Source organism: Solea senegalensis, linkage group LG2 (genome assembly GCF_019176455.1).
Source record: "Solea senegalensis isolate Sse05_10M linkage group LG2, IFAPA_SoseM_1, whole genome shotgun sequence".
Classification (NCBI taxonomy): Eukaryota; Metazoa; Chordata; class Actinopteri; order Pleuronectiformes; family Soleidae; genus Solea; species Solea senegalensis.
In genome coordinates this window covers 13,546,200-13,563,837 of record NC_058022.1, presented here as the reverse complement: position 1 = coordinate 13,563,837, position 17,638 = coordinate 13,546,200, and the positions used below count along the sequence as shown (strand labels likewise).

Here is a 17,638-nt window from a genome sequence, read left to right as displayed (position 1 = left end):
AACACTTAAACTTATTTATACACCACTTATTTAGCCATTTAAGCTACCTGATTTCTATTATTATCTGCATAATTCCAGCTAATGATAAAAGGTGATTCAGGTTATAATATGACATAACAAGAGACCATTTATGATAAAACCTTCCCAGCAATTCTGATTCTTCATGACTCCATGACTAGTGGATGTGGAGACTACATTTCCAGTGTTCACTGTTGAATCTGTCTCTCTCTGGGCAAACTTGCAATCAAAACTGTGACAGTTGTCAGTCTTAAGTTGTGACTCAAAATGGGCTGAGATGTAGTCACCTCCGTTTATAAACTAGAGTGGTTTGTGGGTTTATAGCTACATGAGAGATGTGTCTTGTGCAGCTTTTTTAGCAGCTTTTTAGGTTGTTATTGTTGGAGTTAACTCTGTGCAGCATTGGAGCAGGGGGAGAAACAGCACAAGGCAACCAACAACAAATGAAAGAGGTAGGACAAGAGACAGGAAAAGTGAAATAAATACAGTTGAATAGGGAAAGTGAGGCGAGAGAGAGTGGACATGGATGCAGCATAACAGAGCAGAGGAGAGAGTCATACGAGAGAGTGAGATACAGGGCGAAAAACACAGAGCAAAAAAAGAAGGAGAAGGAGGACGAGAGCAGACAAGACACATAAAGCAGTGCGAGTGGAGCAGGCAGATAATAACCATCGCTCACAGCACACACAATGACCATAACAATCCGCCTAGAACAGGATTTATGGAGCTAATATAGGTAAGGGAGGAGGCAGGGGAGGAGAAGACAAGAGGCGAAAAGCTCTGCCAGACAGGATCCGTATCATCACCAGGCTTATAGAACATCTCACTGACACACACACAGTGTATGCAACACAGCGGATGGAAATCAAATCAGCAACCACAACATTTCACTCACATACAGTACAAGGACGTTCATGCACACATGTAAACATTGCCAGATAAGTATTTTGTACAGTAACAAATGAAGTACATGGAGAGTAAAGAGAGAACAGAAATTCACACACATACTGTTCTCAATAGAAAATAAAAAGGGAATGGCAAGGTTAAAGAGGTGAGACTGACGACAGATAACCATGCTTTGACAAGTGGCTGAAGGTTTATACGATTAAAGTAATGTGGGTGCATGCGCGCAACTTCCGTGTGAGTGTGTGTATACGAATACTTCTCCCCCTCTTACATTCAACACTGCAGTATAATTATGCAAATTGAAAGTCTCACTGCTCTCACTGGCTATAGAGTTGAGCCCTGACCTTTTCTAAGTGTCTACCTATGAGTGTGCTTGTGTGTGTGCGCGCATGCATGTGTGCATTTCTATCTAATAATTCCTGCACATCAACAAGCTAATTTATGTGACAGCACAAACAAACAGTGCTTGGAACAGCGGTACTCTGCATCCGAAAGAGCTGCCATCTCCCATGTCACAGCCACGGTACTCTACTATAGCTTACATTTAAATTAGTCTGCCTGTGTAATCATTTCTGATCACCAGTCTTTATGGTGTCAGAGAGCTTATACTCAATTCTTAACAGGCAGCCAAATAAAAACACGTTTCAGTGCAGGATTAGGCATATCAGGAGGGATTTACAAGATGTTGAATAATGATACAGAAAACTTTTCATATTCAAACAAAGAGAAACAGAGTATCGTGGGCATTAGGATCAATAATAGCTTCTAACAATATGACAAAGATCTTCAGTAGTCTTTAAAGATTCTAAGCATATATTAGGTTTATTTATATTATATTCATATATATTAGTTTATACTGTATTCAGGTACACAGTATGTGCTATAACAACATTCAATATAAATGTCCATGAATTGTTCAACGATTGTCTCGGCAGGTTTCAGCCTCAGAGGTTAAATACCTGATTTTTGCCACTAGATAGTCAGAACAGAAGAAGCCTCTTCGATGAGAGGTGTAACATCTTCAACTAAATTCTAGCAAGTCCAGTCGCCTACAGCTAACTACAGAAGAAGTCTACAACCTGGATGACTGAGAACCTTCACACACAAATGTACGTAAAGATCTCAGATAGTATTATTCTGCCAGCAAGAGAAAAGGTATCAACTTTAACCCTTAGTGCTGATGCGGCACAGATCTGTGCTGCAGGTGCACCCATGGCGAATAAAAGCAATAACTTTTCAGTCACAAAATAAACCGTTTTTCTTTTCTTTTTGTTCATGAAAATGAGCCAAGTGAACTTTGAACTGTGACGGATTTCCAAATTTCACAAATTCACTCCGATTTGAAACATTATGAGTAGTTTTTGCTCAAGTGTGTTTAGATAGTTGGTGAAAATGAAAAAAAAACGTTTTTATCAGATTGCCTACATTCTTAAAGCCTCTGTATATACTGTACATTTTAACATAGTATTGCAGAAGTGCAGCTAAATGTGACTTACAATTACAAAGCAATCCAAACATACTTGTTTAGAAAAAACTCTGTAGCATGAGACGACACAATAGAACATAAAGACAACACAATATAAAAAAGGAAACTTAAATATTTAGCCCAAGCTCTAAAATACACACACAATTTAAGCATTTTAATTTTTAGACAAACTTAAAAATTGTAACTGATTCACATATTATGAAAGTCTTGGAATGATGCCACCACGTGTACTGCTTTTCATTGAGAAGGCTTTTCCGCTTAGGTGAATGCAAATGTACACAATCAGCTCAAACAACAGCCCTGCTGTCTACATGAAGAAGACCAGTGAGTGAAACTAATGCTTCAGACTGCGTCAATATTGTTGCCTATAGAAACAAGCTTACCGGACCGTGGCAGGTCAAAGAGTCATCGTCGGTTCGCTCACACTGGGCGTCACACTCCACACACACAGAGCCATTGGCATACTCTCTAATATCTCTGAAAGGTGGAGGAACGTGGGGAAGAGAGGGATTAAGTTGGGTTGGGGACAGAATGAGAAACAGGGTGAGAGACATGGGGGAGCAAAACATTATTCATTCAGACAACATTGTAGAACAGAGACACTAAATCAAATAATAAAGTGGGTGCATAACAAACATTCTCTTAATATAAACTAAATAACTAAAAACTAAACTAAATATAAAATCTTTGTTACATGAAATCAAACTATTTCAACATGTCAATATACATACATTATACAATCATTTTAGTGTCATGTTTTTATATTTATCAGGTGTTAAGAGGACCCACAATTTGTGAGCAACAGCTATAATACCATACCACAAAAGAGGAATGTAGTGCATACTGTGTATCAATGTATGTTTGACATTCAAAAAACAACTCATGATTTTAAATAGTGTGCTTACTAAGAAATCCAGCATTTAAAAAAATATAAGTAAATTCTGTTTTCAGGGAAAGTTTTCAGTGACTGACAAGAATGTGTAATTAAGCACCAACACTTGAAAAAAAACGACAGGAGTTCATTATAGGTTCATGTTTTCTGTCATGAATTGCAGGGAAGTGTTAATCATTCAATTTTAAGAAATTTGTGAGTGAACATTTTCAATCAATAAAGTCTCAGTGAATTCAGGAGTTTGATTTTGAGAGAAAAGAAGATTAATGGACGCGAGTGGTGGATAAATCTGTCTGGCTCATCCAATTAGAATGTTTCTCACAATTACTGGAAACACAGGTTGTTATGTCACATGACCCTAACCCCTAACACTAACACTCTCTGGTGCAGCATTCTTAGTGAGGACACTCACAAACTAAACCCAATCCTAACCCTTCCACTACTCCTACTACGACTAGTACGACTACTACGACCACTACACACACACATTGTAGTTCATTAGTTCACAGAAATTCTGGATGACATCGCACACAGGGTTGCCACATTTGAAAGAGGTTCAATACCAGTGAGGGGTGCAATGTTTTCAAAAAGTCTCATTATTCAATTTCTACAATCCCCTTATAATAGCAGAACACCAGAGTGGCCTCCAAAAGTCATTAAAATTGACCATAACGCAAGAGTGTTGGCACTTTGCCTTTGTCACTACAGGACAAGGAGAAGGACTTCTGGGCACTTGGTCAGTAAAATGAAACAGAATGTTCCATCTCAGAAATAGAAGAAAGAAAAAAAAACACTGTTCCAGTGGGATCTAAATCAAATTAGTATTAATTATGCTTCATCTAGCCTTCAGAAAACCTTCCAGGAGGCAAGGGAGGTAAGCCTTTGTCTGGGTGTGTGCTGGGTGAATTAATGAAGGCTGCAGTGGAAGATATCGCTGATGCTTGTGCTGCTTCTCTGTATTTTGTCTGTCTGTCTGTGACAAAAGATGCATCAACATATTAGCATGGAGTAAAAAAATTAGAATACATTTAAAAACCCAACAAACATGCACGCACACCAATTCCAAACACATTTCAGATGACTGAACGCACAATGTTCACACAAACAAATATAATTGCCAGTGTAGTATTTTTGAACTATAATCATCCATTGACTTTGTAAACACTTTTGAGACAGAAGTCAATTTCAGCTCCTTGAGTGTTTTCCTGCTGTATGACCGATCATTGCAACGCAAATAGAGATGAAAGACAAGTAAATGCACAACTTAATAAATACTGCATGTCACTTTAAGTTTGTCAGTGGCTTTTAAACATTGCCAAGTTAAAAAAGAAAACAAATCTAATTTTTAGTAGCATTTTAAACATAATCAACATTCAAACTTGTCCCTTTTACTCCATGTCGTGGTCATGCAGGCTGTGCTGAATGGTACAGTGTGTGGTCGTGCTGGTGACGTGCAGGTGGACAGGTAGGCAGGGCGTGGCCCCGTGCGCAAGCAGTGACTGTGACACGCAGTGACACGCCTAGCCCCCCTGCCCTATAAGCACCTTCATTCCACTCCAATGTGGCTGCCAAACCTTATCGAGTTAGCATTTAAAGGCATCATTCTCACAGTTCTGCGTGATCAAATGTCTAAAATGTTCATTTTAAAAATCACCAGGCGAGCAGGTCTCATCACCTTTCATTGTGCGGTGGAGAGCATTAAAGAGACCTTGATCAATTTCACCCTCTGCTGGAGTCCCTTCGGAATCAGGAGTTGTACAACAATGTCCTAAATTGTTCCTCTGACTTTTAATATCATGGTGATTTTAATATCAATTTCCTGCTAAACAGGACAAACACTGCAGCCTTTAGCTGTTCTTCAGCTTTATTGTAACTTTAAGTGAGAAGGTTATGCATAAGATCTTCCAAGAAGAGATTGGTGTGTAAAATTCCAGGCTGAAATCAGTTGATTTGTTTTTGTTTTTCCTTGATTAGATCTGTGGAACACAATTTACTGCTACCTCACTTTCCTGAACTTCAGAGGGGATGTGTTTGCAGGGCTCTGTCGGCTTCTTCATACAGAAATCAGTTTGATCTTTCCAGCACTAGTAGCCTGCAAGTTATTGTATGAAAGAATGAAGACGGTGAAAACGTGAAAAGCACAGTTACACCGGTGGAATTATAAAGTAAACTCTGAGGACTTCAGGCAGGGATTTCCTGGCAGTTTGATATCATAAACCAAAGTGTGAATTGAATGATCGATAACAGCGAACATGAACGAGAAAAAATTTCAAGGTGGGTCGGCATTCAAGCAGCAATGTACGTAAGTAACGTCCAGCTCCTGCTAACACCAGTTAAAACAGCTTGATTAAGTCTTTTTTTTCCTCCACATTACAACATTGATAAAAGCTCTGTAACCTCATATTTAGGTGTCGTGTTGAGTGTGGCTGTACCTAAATGGTAAATTGTCTTGTAAAAACCTTCGCACAAACATAATAAAAGCAGCATCCTTTGTGTTTCTGTATCTGTTGATGTCCTCCAGATTTCTTTATTGTTGATTTATCTGGCACACTGTGTGGTTTATTGACAAAGGTGCTGTTGGACCTTCTATCAATTGCCCCCGACGATGAGAAGGGATAACAGCATCAGGCTGCAGTTTGTCCTATTCAATAATATTATGACTGATCATTCCCCTAATTTTTGTTTTGCTTTCTTCTTCTTTCTCTTTTTATAGTAGATATTAGATATTTTGTCAACCGGCTTCAGCAGTTGCACTCAAGAGGTATCTTGTCTAGTATCTTGTCAAGATTAGGAGCTCCACGTATCATATGAGGGGGGGTCCAGACATTGTAGCTTCCTTTATTTTCATACTAGTGTCTACAGAGGAATGAGTCTATGTACAAAGTGGCATTAAATAAGGCTGAAAACAGGCTTTACACTGATGTGGAATAAACTATGAAATGTGCAGTTTATATTACGCCATTTACTTTTGGTATGTGATCATGTACAATCCAACATGAAAAGGGATTTTTACTATTTGATCAAATGCAGTTTCTCATCTTACATATGATTTGACGTTGATTTTACTTGTGATTTAACACTATTTGGAAGACATTTTCCCAAATTAACTTGTGCTTTACAGCATGAGCACACATACCTGAGTGCAATAAATAATAGCCTGTAGATGTACACAATCCCAAAAATCCAGAGTCTCCCCTATAGCTTAAGTGGTATAGGGGGACCCTGGTTAAAAATGAGCAAAGGTACATGTGGAATACTTGTGTACATACTGTATGTATTCAATCAATGTCCCAAAGTTAATCATTCATAATCATCACGTTTTCCCTTGGAGCAAAAAAAAATTGGTGTTAATATTACATAAAATCGTTTGCAAAGCTTACCCTTCATAAAGATAGCAAGTATCCACACAGGTTCGTCCACGGCTGAAATATCTGCAGGAGAGGCATTGGTCTGGGCCAGGACCCCAACATCCTGCGTCTGAACACAGTGGGTCACACACCATGTGCTCCCTGGCTGCACAGTACAGAGACAGGGAGAGAGAGAGAGAGAGAGAGTATAAAATCAAATGTTGCAGTCATCACAAAAATCTGCTGTGATTTGATGACGATGTTGGTATAGAGACAGGAAATAAACCCTAAAATGCCCCAAATTATCTCAGTATAAAATAACTCAACACGATCACATTATTTAATAAAGGACACAGATGCCATTTGTGAGTCTCAGCCCACACTGAGCAGTTGTTAATTGTTGTAAGAAGGTCTCAAACGATAGCAGGGACAATTGCAATAAAGTGAGGCTTCAACAGTGTTTTCTCATCGAAACCTGGCAAAGCCAAAGAAAATACTGACAAAGCCCGAACCAAACCCGATGCAGTTTCTGTAGTTTGTTTTACTTTCAACATGACACTTAAAAATGACCTCACTCAATGCTCATATTTACTGATTACACACTAATTATTAGAGAAGATTTCATGGCTTTAATTTCTGGCGTCCATCTGAAAATATTACTTTGCTGCTTTCAACACACAGATCCGCAAACACTTTAAACAAAGTAGTTGTTTAGACAGCCAAATAGAGCCACATTAAAGCCCACCTTTGATTTGGAAAGATCCAAGTTTGACAAGTGCAATTTTGAATTGCATTCAGTCACAGAAAGACAATGTCTCTCCTTCCAACCTCATTCACAGAGAACAGTCTGTTTACAGCTATTCCTGTTTCTGCCATTGCTACTCTTTCTATATGACCAAAAGACTTAGGCCATTACATCTACTCTGTTCTATTATCTCCTTGTGTCTGTGTCTCTTATATCTCGCTGTCGCTCTTTTGTCCCCTTTCAGCGCTCAGTGCTACAAAGTTCGGAACATCCGAGAGTGTTACAGCAACAAAATGAGACTGCTGTAGTAACACAGTGACAATGCCACTGATGCACTTTTATCATCCCATCTGTGTCAGACGATATGTCCACCTTATTGGTGAATTTACAAACAAGCTTTATGTCTCTCCTCTCATCTCCTGTCCTCTCCTCTCCTGGCCACACACGCAAGCCACAGTCTGTGTCTCAAAATCAGACGTACAGCAAATTCAGACTGAAGGATGCAGATACATGGAAGAAAGTTTCCTTTTGAGGCCAGAGAATGAAAGCTTTGCCTTTCACATGAAACAAAAATACCTCTGTTGGGCTTCCAGTTTTGTAGGAAAAGCGACCAAGCAGAGAGGAATACAAGGACTGCATGTGTGCAGACGTGGTATCCTTGTCATGGTGGTAGACAAGGAGATGATCAAAGGAAATAAACAAGGGAGGCAAAAAGGGCAGTTGGATTTTAAACTACACAACAAGATGTCAACTGCAGATGTTTCTGATGGAAAACAGAAGCCACGGGGTTTCAGGTTGGCAGAGGAGGGGGAGGAAAGAAGGATGTATAAGGTCAGATGGAAAAAGGAAGGAAGGACGAAGAGCAAAGAAATAAAGAACTCAACCTAAAATCTTAGGAGTAGGTTCCACTTGTTAATAATCTTAAAGTCTGTGAACAAATATATTTTTTTTCGCAATTTTCCAATTTTCTAAAAGTACAAATGAGTCATAATAATCCCAGGCTGAATGGCATGCATGTGCAGTACTTGCCAAAAATATGTGATAATAAAAATATGTGTAATACAAAATAAAACCCTTGCTAACAAAAGGCATTTTATTTGAGGTTTCCAAGAACTGTGTGAGATCAACAAGACTCCATATCACAAACATGCTGACAAGAGACTCATGAAAGTCTGCATGAATCCTGGGTCTAAAAAGCCAAACATTTTTAAAAGCATCTGCATGGGTTTACTATGCGTGCAGTGCATGGCCTTTAAGGTGTTGCAGAAACAACTGTGGTAGTGAAATATCATTTCCTGCACGGGCAAGGTTTGTTCTCCTGAGTGCCAGTGAACTTTCTCTCCCAAGGTTTGAGATCTTTTCATGCTTCCCTCGACAGCATCATTAAAAACACTTACACTTTGCTAAAGACACATCACTCAAAAGTAAGTTCAAGAACTGAACCACAGGCTTTAAAATTCTCTTTTGTCAAATACTTGTCCTGATACATTTCTGGTGAATGAAACTTTCTCCATGATCCTTTATTCATGGAAACAAAGTGAGCAGACGTTTTTCTCAGAAACACTCAAACCAAACTGAAGCAAGACCAGACTTGAACTTAGCATTTGAAGATAGAACATCATTATCAATCAGAACAAAGAATATCAAAGTATGGTTCATAAAAGCTCTGTGGTCTTAATGAGTGAACAGACATTTAAATGGTGAGGTTGAACTTTTTTTAAAACAGTGACAGAAAAGTGTTGTCTAACTGTTCTTACCTTTGAGCTATAGCAAAACTGGAACTTCTTGGATAAATGTTTTGATGATCAGTTAAACTACCTATGGTCGCAGCTCGCCTCGATTCTCGCCTCGGCACAGTTTAGGTTGGTTTTGTACTACAAACACTGCACGGCTGCAAAAAACTGCAACTGTGACTTCGTTTTACACGCAACACACACAAACGAGTGACTTGTGACTTGAAAAGCAGTTGTTTTCAGTGTAACTGAAACAGTGTAATCATTAGAATCAGTTAATTAAAAATATTTGTTCAGTATCCTTAGAGGTGCAGAGAGAGAGAGAGAGAGACCATGTCAGAAAGGAGTATGTTACTCTTGAGTCAAACCCAAAGTCTTGACAGGCACTGAAGTGTGAACTGCCCAGGGTAGAGGAGCACATGTAAAGGTCAACTCAAAAATGCAAATACTAATTAATTAGTGAACATTATACGACAGTGAAATAATACACATTTTCTTTCATTTTGGAACTTGTTTTTATCTCATCAAATTGGTTATTTGATGTTTCCCTTGATGATTGTGCATTTACAATACAAAAGGATTGTTTTTATGTTGGTAAGAAAACAGCTACCACTGATATGGCGGTCAGAAAATAAAAGTGATGTCCATGTCCTACAGAATATTCATTGTGTCAATTTAGTCTCTAGGAGCTCAGTGAAAATCAAAAAAAAAGAGATGACTTGCTCATACAGAAAACAGCGAATCAAAGTAACCAGATGTGGCAGATGTTCCTTTTACTCAAAGTTATCAATTTGATTTCAGTTTCAAAACTTGAAGCATTGATCCAAAAGAGTTTTATCTAAGCCTGATTTTGTGTTAGGTCAGCAATCTTAATTTCTCACCGACCATTAGTGCCCGAGCTTCTCATTCCATGAGGAAATCTCAAAAGTAAAAAGTATTTCTCTGTAGTCTTTCAATCTTACGTCGTCTATAAATGTGAAACAAGTCTGGAAAAGCAGAACATTTCTCTTGATAGCGTCTCGAGCTGCACGTGTGATGCAGAAAGTCAAGAGTTTGAAACAGAAATACAGCGCTAAAACACACTTTGTAACAGTGAGAAGTACAATTAAATAGTGGGCACGATTCAAAATCCACAATTCAGTGACACAAAACCTTTTAGCCAACAGACATTCAAAATCAGGGCTTTATCAATTAGTTTAATATTATGTTTCTGTAAAATAAATAATACTAATAAAATAATATAATGGCTTGAGGCAAATCTGAACTGAACAATGCCCCTGGTTCACATTAGTTGAAATTATGGTTGCCATTAATGTATTATTATTATCATCATCACTATTACATCATGAATTAGATAGATTAGTATGGTCACTCTTTGCAAAGACGGGGCACATTTCATTGTGCTGATGCTAAAATAACTCACCCTCCTTTAAATTCCAGCAAAGCACGAGGAATTAATTGAACTGTACATATGTTCATTCCGTTGGCGCTCGACTCTTTAAGTTGTCGTCAATTTTAGTTTTGTCCTACATTTTTCAAATGATTACAGCTTTATTATTTATTTCGAATTTAAGGTTACAAGTGACATGACGGTAAATGAGTAGCTTACATTTCAGCCACGATGGGATTTAAACAAACAAACAAACATAAAAATTGACCTTGTTAACAACATGTAGTGCAGGGCATGACAAATGAACTGACAAACTGTTCCTTCAATCTGTTCTGTAACAGGTGTGCTATACCCAAAATGTTTTGTGGTTGGGGAATGATGCTGTACACATAGCTATGTTTAAATGTGTATACAGGTTATTTTTCATTAATAAATGTGTCACTGTGGGTTGAAATAAGCTATGAATCCTTGGGATGTTCGATCCTCAATGCTGAGCAATTTCTGATGGATGTACACTTCCGTTAAGGCATAGAAAGAACTTAAAACCTGAAAATGTGGTTTTTACTTACAGCACTCGACTGGGCTTCTGTTGTTGCGAACCAGCACCTTCTGGTTTGCAGCACGGAAGAGTCTCGTCCAGTTGACGGTGTTGTAGTAGCAAAGCTGGCTGTTCTCGGCAATGTGGACATTCCCTGCGCTGATCTCTCTCAGAGACTGAAGCTGCAGTGATGAGATGCCCTGCTGCTTTAACACCAGCAGGGATATCCCACTGGAAAAGAATGGGTGCAGGTGAGAGACAGAACCAGACAGAGAGGAATGTGGAATAGGCAAAAAAAGAAAAAAAAGGGAAGGCAGAAGAAAAGATGGATTTATTTCTTAACTGAGACAAATTCTTTAATGGAGGTCGTATGACTAACAATGTAAAAATATGCTTCCTAAAGAATCATGAGTCGCATTTATTGTACATCAGCAAATACAAAAAAAAAAATCACAACTTAAATATGCCATAGCCATAAAGCCATTGGATATACAGAGGGTATACAAGATCAAGCACAGGCAAAGGTGGGAAACGAGCTGTAATCTCTACGCCAGCCTGTTGTTTCCACGTGCGGATGACACACAAGTACACCTAAATTTGCATTCTCACATACACACAAAGAGTTCAAATATACATTCTGTCGCACAGACACTGTGCATGTTTTTAGAGCACCTTTTACTAAAATGTTAATTTATTTATTCAGATTAAAACGAATAATTTTGCTTCGTAAATGTCAAAACAAAATCATTAAGGGGTATATTTTATTACACGGTGCCCTAATGTTAGTCAATAGGTTTAAAAAGAAAAGAACAAAAAGAAAGCTTGAATATAATGGATTTAGATTACCAAACACACCAATTTTACTACGGAGAAGGAGAAAATAATAACACAAAGAGCACAAGCGATTACACGTGACTGATGTACAACCTACATATTTAGGAATCTGGAAAAAGCACTACTCTTTGTTAACATGAATGTGGTTAAAATTAAACCCCTCAGATTACTCTCCAGCTGCATGCTGTTGGCTGCATGTCAGACTAGTTCAAAAACTAAAAAAGAACAGACAATAACAAATAAAAGTAAAATAATTCAACTAAATTGAAAAAAATAAATGCTTTGACTGTTCAATACATTTCAATCATGATTGGGATTACAGCTGTCAAAGGATTATGTATTTATGGTGAATAAGAAGAATTTTGCCCTGGATTAGTCGGACGTTTTAATACATTGGATTATGTTTTATTTTAAACGCTAAAAGTTTCCCATTCCTGTACAAATGCTGAGTTCTATCCATTGCAGTGTGAGATGTAAAGTACACTCAGTTTTATCACAGCGAGGCCATTGTGTTCTCCGGTGTGTACCTGTACAGTGCTCTTCCCCCGATAGTTGCCAGGTTGGAGAAAACACTCAGGTCTGTCATGTTGTCAGGCCAAGACTGGATGTTCAAAAAGCCTAAATGAAGATAGAGAGAGAGAGATGTGGCAACATGACTCACTCATGTACAGACAAAGTATAATCAGTTTCGTGTCATATCCTCTGTTTCACACAGTGGCAACATCAAAAATAAGTGGGGGGAGTTGTCATCTCTCTAAAAATGAGACACGTACCAAGGACCACCGTCTGAAAGCAGAGCACAACTCTGAGGGCAAAGTTGAATAGATCAATATTTTTGCATTTTCTTTATCTGCCCCTCTGCTGCTGAATAATTGAAAAGAATGGCAAAAATGATGGCTGTGCTTCATTTAGCGTTTTCAATAATGGATTCAGAAATATAAAATATTTAGTGTGGGAATGGGTGGAGGGGTACAATCCTCAACCCGACAATAGATGACAAACCAAATGGTTGGATGAGGTTATGAGACCAAGGGAAAATAGAAAAACAGCTGGAGGAGAAAAGGTGAGAGATGATGAAACATTAAGGGAAAAAATACTTTAGCATTAAAAGAAGACACATAGGGCACAAACTGCTGCTATTCTGCCTTCATGATCGAGGAGTAGTAAACGGAGGTGTTGGATGGGTTAGAAAAACCCTGCGGGTGTGATGGGCAGTGTGGTGCATTCTAAATAAATGAGCAGGATCTGACTCCATGATATTAAACTGCATGATTTCTTCCCACTGGATGCATAATTCTGTTTATTCAGGAAGGGAGGGATGGTGGAGGGAAGAAACGGGGAGCTGCAGAGAAGCATGTTGACAAGAGTGCAATAACCTTGAGCAGTTTGTGGACCATCGTTTTCTTTTTATGTCAATCACAGCTGAGCAGTGGCAGGGTGTGAGCAAATGCTTATTAAGATTGTTTGATGAGGAAACAAGAGGAGAAAAAAAAAAAAATCTCAAGTAATTGCAAAGAATAACACACCAGGGCTTATGCAAATGGCCACAATCCAAATTTGAAGCACATTCTTTCAAAAGAGTTCTTGCTGTAGTTAAGGGCAGGGTTGTTGTTTTTAAATCTATATCTGTATCTAAATCTACAACACAATTTTCATTTAAGAAATATGATAATATTAAGTAGACATGGCAGGCCTTCATCTCTTAAATACAAAATACAATTTAGTAATAGATACCATTAAAATAGAACATTTATTGAAATGAATTAATAGTTAATAGTTTTCTGGGATTCTTTTTTCAGTATTTCATCCCTGCCCATGACATTGTGGTGAGCCGTTTGAGATGGGGAGGGCCTCTTAGCCCAGAGGCAGCAGTGCTACAGAATCATTAGTGTTGTACTTGTCGACACTAATTGTCTTAATGACAAAACCTGCAGTGCCGAGGCACCTCACAGCTTCGCCATGGCGCTCTTTCAGGGAACGAGGGTACTTCCTAATCGAGGTAACAAGCCACTGCCTGCTGCACACTTGTCTCTTCTGATGTAATGCCACACTGACGCCTACCTGTACTAATTAGCTATACATGAACAAGACGGTAAGAGATTCCAGACTCCAGAAAGATAGAGATATTAGACACCTCTGGGACAACTTGCAGGTACATACATTTGCTAGTAGAGTTTTGCATGCACAAGTCATTTCCTCAACTGAAAGCCACCTTTAGAAGGAATTTAAAGAACGAAGAGGTTGCCTGTTCGTATCCACGGAATGAGGAGTTAAGCAGATTGAGGAAAGGTAATCCTCCCTTTTGTTGAGACAACTCTGAGTGAAACACTGATCACCTAATGCTGCCTGGGGCTGAGTTATTATACAGTGAATAATGCGAGGGGCTTTCTGTCAATAATGCAGCTTAGTGAGTAACTTCAAAATACGATCACTGGTGTGGAATGCATTCACAGAAGGAAGAATAATAGGAAAATGGAATAAATAATTAATTAGTTATTATAACAATAACCACATCTCAGATAATACAACTGGTAGAAAACAGTGGTTTAACGCAGAAAAAACCTCACTGTACGTCAGGTATGTGCTGCTGTATGAGTGTCACAATAATGCACACACAATGTTACAATGTGGTGGCACGTAAAGAAGGTGGCCATGAGCGCAAAAGTAAAGGTTAAGAGAGATTAAGTTGTGATGATTACATTTAGAGCAAAACACTGAGGAAACACTCCACTATGGTGACGCGTTTCAGAGGAATGCCCGTGCTTTCAGTAAAAACCTGACCAGGCGGGTGTCTCGGATGTCACAAAGAAAATAAGAATTACTGAAGGAAAGTGGGAAAGAAAGGACTAGAGAGGGACAGGCGGTGCATGCTGGTGTGTAGGATGAGAGCTGTCCGCCTACACAGTTCATTTGAAAGCAAGAGCAATGCTACATGTAACCTTAGGGTCATAAAGGCAGGTTGGCTGCCAACGTTCTCTTGACAGCTTGGAGAGATGACAAGCTGAGATGACACACATCTTTGACTGCGTGGTGCTTGGCCCAATGGTTTGTCCCTATCACTTCCTCTCGAGTGCCACCACTAACCAAAACAAAACCTATGGAATTCAGCGATTTGAATCGGTCCAGTCCAGTGGTATTTTATCATTTGTCGTCCAGACAGAGAAAAGCTCCTCTTCCATAACTTCGTAATATCTAAAAGTATTCGGTACAGTGAACGTAACATAACACTACATTTCAATTTCCATTAAGAAAAATAAATACTCTTCACACACATCATTCCCTTGCTTTGACTGTTCCGAAGACATTTGATTGATACCAGAACTTTTCAAAAATATTTATGTGCGTGTAATTTTTTAATTTTTCTCACATCAAGTCAAAAATTTAATATCATGCCTACATAACAGCAGAGCCGGCCCCAGGCTTAAGCAAACTATGCCGCTGCTTGGGGAACCCGATCACCAGGGGCCCCAGTAGTGTGTGGGAAAAAAACATTTTAAAATATTAAATAAATCTAGATATATTTGGTTATATTTTAGAGTTGAAGATTGCTCATTTAGTGCAGGTTTCAAAAACCAAAGTCATTAAACTGGTTTACTTGTTTAATTAAAGTTCTGCATCACCACACTCAATGCTTCACTTTGAATACCAAAGAGCAAATGAATACTAGGCCACTTTTGTGATTTTACTGCCCTCTAGGGTTAAAAATACAAGAGTGACACTGGTTTGGTGTGAATAATGCAAGTATAATAATAGTCAAGCACCGGCTACACGTTCAGCTTAGGGCCCCATAAAGGCTTGGGCAGGCCCTGCGTAACAGAAATATTTATTTATTTATTCATTTACATCTATTTGCATAATTTTAAGAAATGTAACTTCTCAACATGTGAAGTTACTTTGCTCCGATTTATCATTCTGCTCAAATCCCATGTGCACATCTACTCAATAACTAGTGTCGTATCATCATGAAGGTGATTAACAACACATATAATTGTTCTGTATTTCCTAAAACGTGGCATAAACTAGGACTAGGAAAGAACATGACAGTTATGAACTTATGTCAGTTTTTGGTGGTTTGGTGGTTCTGATGGCGTCTCGGTACGGATCCAGAATGCCCTCCACCATTTAGTGACCTCTGGTTTAGGCCAGTTCATTACAGCATCTTTGTGCTGGGCTGTATGACCAAAATTATATATCACACAGCTGGGAACATGCGTCGGTTCATGTATACGATCTTAGTAGTCTTGGTACAGCTAAGCCTGAAGTAGGCGTTCCGTTTTTACATACTGGTCTTGCAGTATCTGAAAAATTCACATCATTAAAAAAAATTAAAAATAAAAAAAATTAAAAATACTACTACATCCTAATTCATCTTTGTGATGTATGGATTTGTATCAGTTACAAAGGAAATGCTTTAACAGAAGGAAATTCTGTCATTGCCTGGCAACACATATGTTGGCTGTGCATTTCTACACACTCCCAAATATGACATCTATCAATCTATTTGTTACACAGGACACAAACATATACTACTTTTTGTTGTTGTTTCAGTAAGTACTCCACAGATGCTTCTTGTAGCACAGGACAATAACATTAATCATGCTATTTTTGCTGTAACTGGGGTCACTGTTCAATAAGGCATCTGTGTTAGTAAACCCCCTCCATAACTCAAAAAAATGTCACCAACAATATTTCAGCTGTGAGGTTTTCTCATTTTTAAGAGGCACTGCCACATTTGGACATACAAGCTTTCTTTCTGATGGCATTGTCAAACGTCTAAGCTGGAGAAATGACAATGCATGTGGCTCAGGAGTGGTGGCGGCATGGGGAAGCTGGAGGATTAACGATGCGCACCACATGTTCTGGATCTTTTCTTCATGGTGCGTGAAGGGAGAACTGGGGCTGTGGGACTCAAGGCTAGGGACTCCCAGAGGGAGGAGCAGCAGAGAGACAGAGGAGACTGAAAGACTCATCTGATATTCATCTTGTGCTGCAATGTCTGTCCTTGGTGTGGATTGTGGACAGTCTCGGGGGGACGAGGTGACGTGGACTTGAGCAAACAAACACACACACACACACACACACACCAACACTACATGGGATAAAAGTGTAAGGGGAGGGATAAAGGTTGGGGTAACTGTTATTTATTTCTTTGTTTATTCATTTGCATGCATATGCTCAATATATTGCTCACCTGTGATCTCCCGAACAGTGCGGAATATGTTCAGCTTTTCTGGGTCCAGTGCTTCAATATTGTGATAAACATCCCTGCGAATGATAATGGGATCAGAACATTAAACACACACACACACACACACACACACAAGACCACATAAACTCTCAACTATTGTGTCTACATTTCATATCTATCAAAATTTAACACACACATGTTTGGCGGAACCATATTTATTCATTTTTACTATGGACTGTAGTTACAATAAAATAATTTAGATTAATAATGGAATATCTAGGACGCACACATCTGGCTCTCACTATTTTCAATGCATTTGGATTTAAAAGGATTTAAGCAAAATGTACTCTCTGAACCATAGTTTGACCAATTTACCTTTGTAAATATTGAATTATACTATCTTCTCACATATGGACTTACTAAAAAAAACAAAAACATAATAACTGAGATTTTATTTAGTAAGCACTTGATATTACTTTCAATCAAAACAACACTCACTAGAGACAATAACAAAATATAAAAACATATGATTACAGTTCTACTTTTCCACCACATCTTTTA

At 38.6% G+C, this 17,638-nt stretch overlaps 1 protein-coding gene across 1 annotated transcript in view; it reads right to left on the bottom strand.

Moving 5' to 3' along the window:
- The window catches only part of LOC122764218 (receptor tyrosine-protein kinase erbB-4-like), a 232,370-nt gene that overhangs the window by 50,426 nt on the left and 164,306 nt on the right, over positions 1-17,638 (bottom strand). The window contains exons 10-14 of the mRNA XM_044018520.1: positions 17,081-17,154; positions 12,417-12,507; positions 11,087-11,286; positions 6,683-6,815; positions 2,794-2,887 (exon numbers count right to left, since the gene is read on the bottom strand). Coding sequence (XP_043874455.1) covers positions 2,794-2,887; positions 6,683-6,815; positions 11,087-11,286; positions 12,417-12,507; positions 17,081-17,154 — 592 coding nt within the window. The remainder of the gene's footprint in view (positions 1-2,793; positions 2,888-6,682; positions 6,816-11,086; positions 11,287-12,416; positions 12,508-17,080; positions 17,155-17,638) is intronic.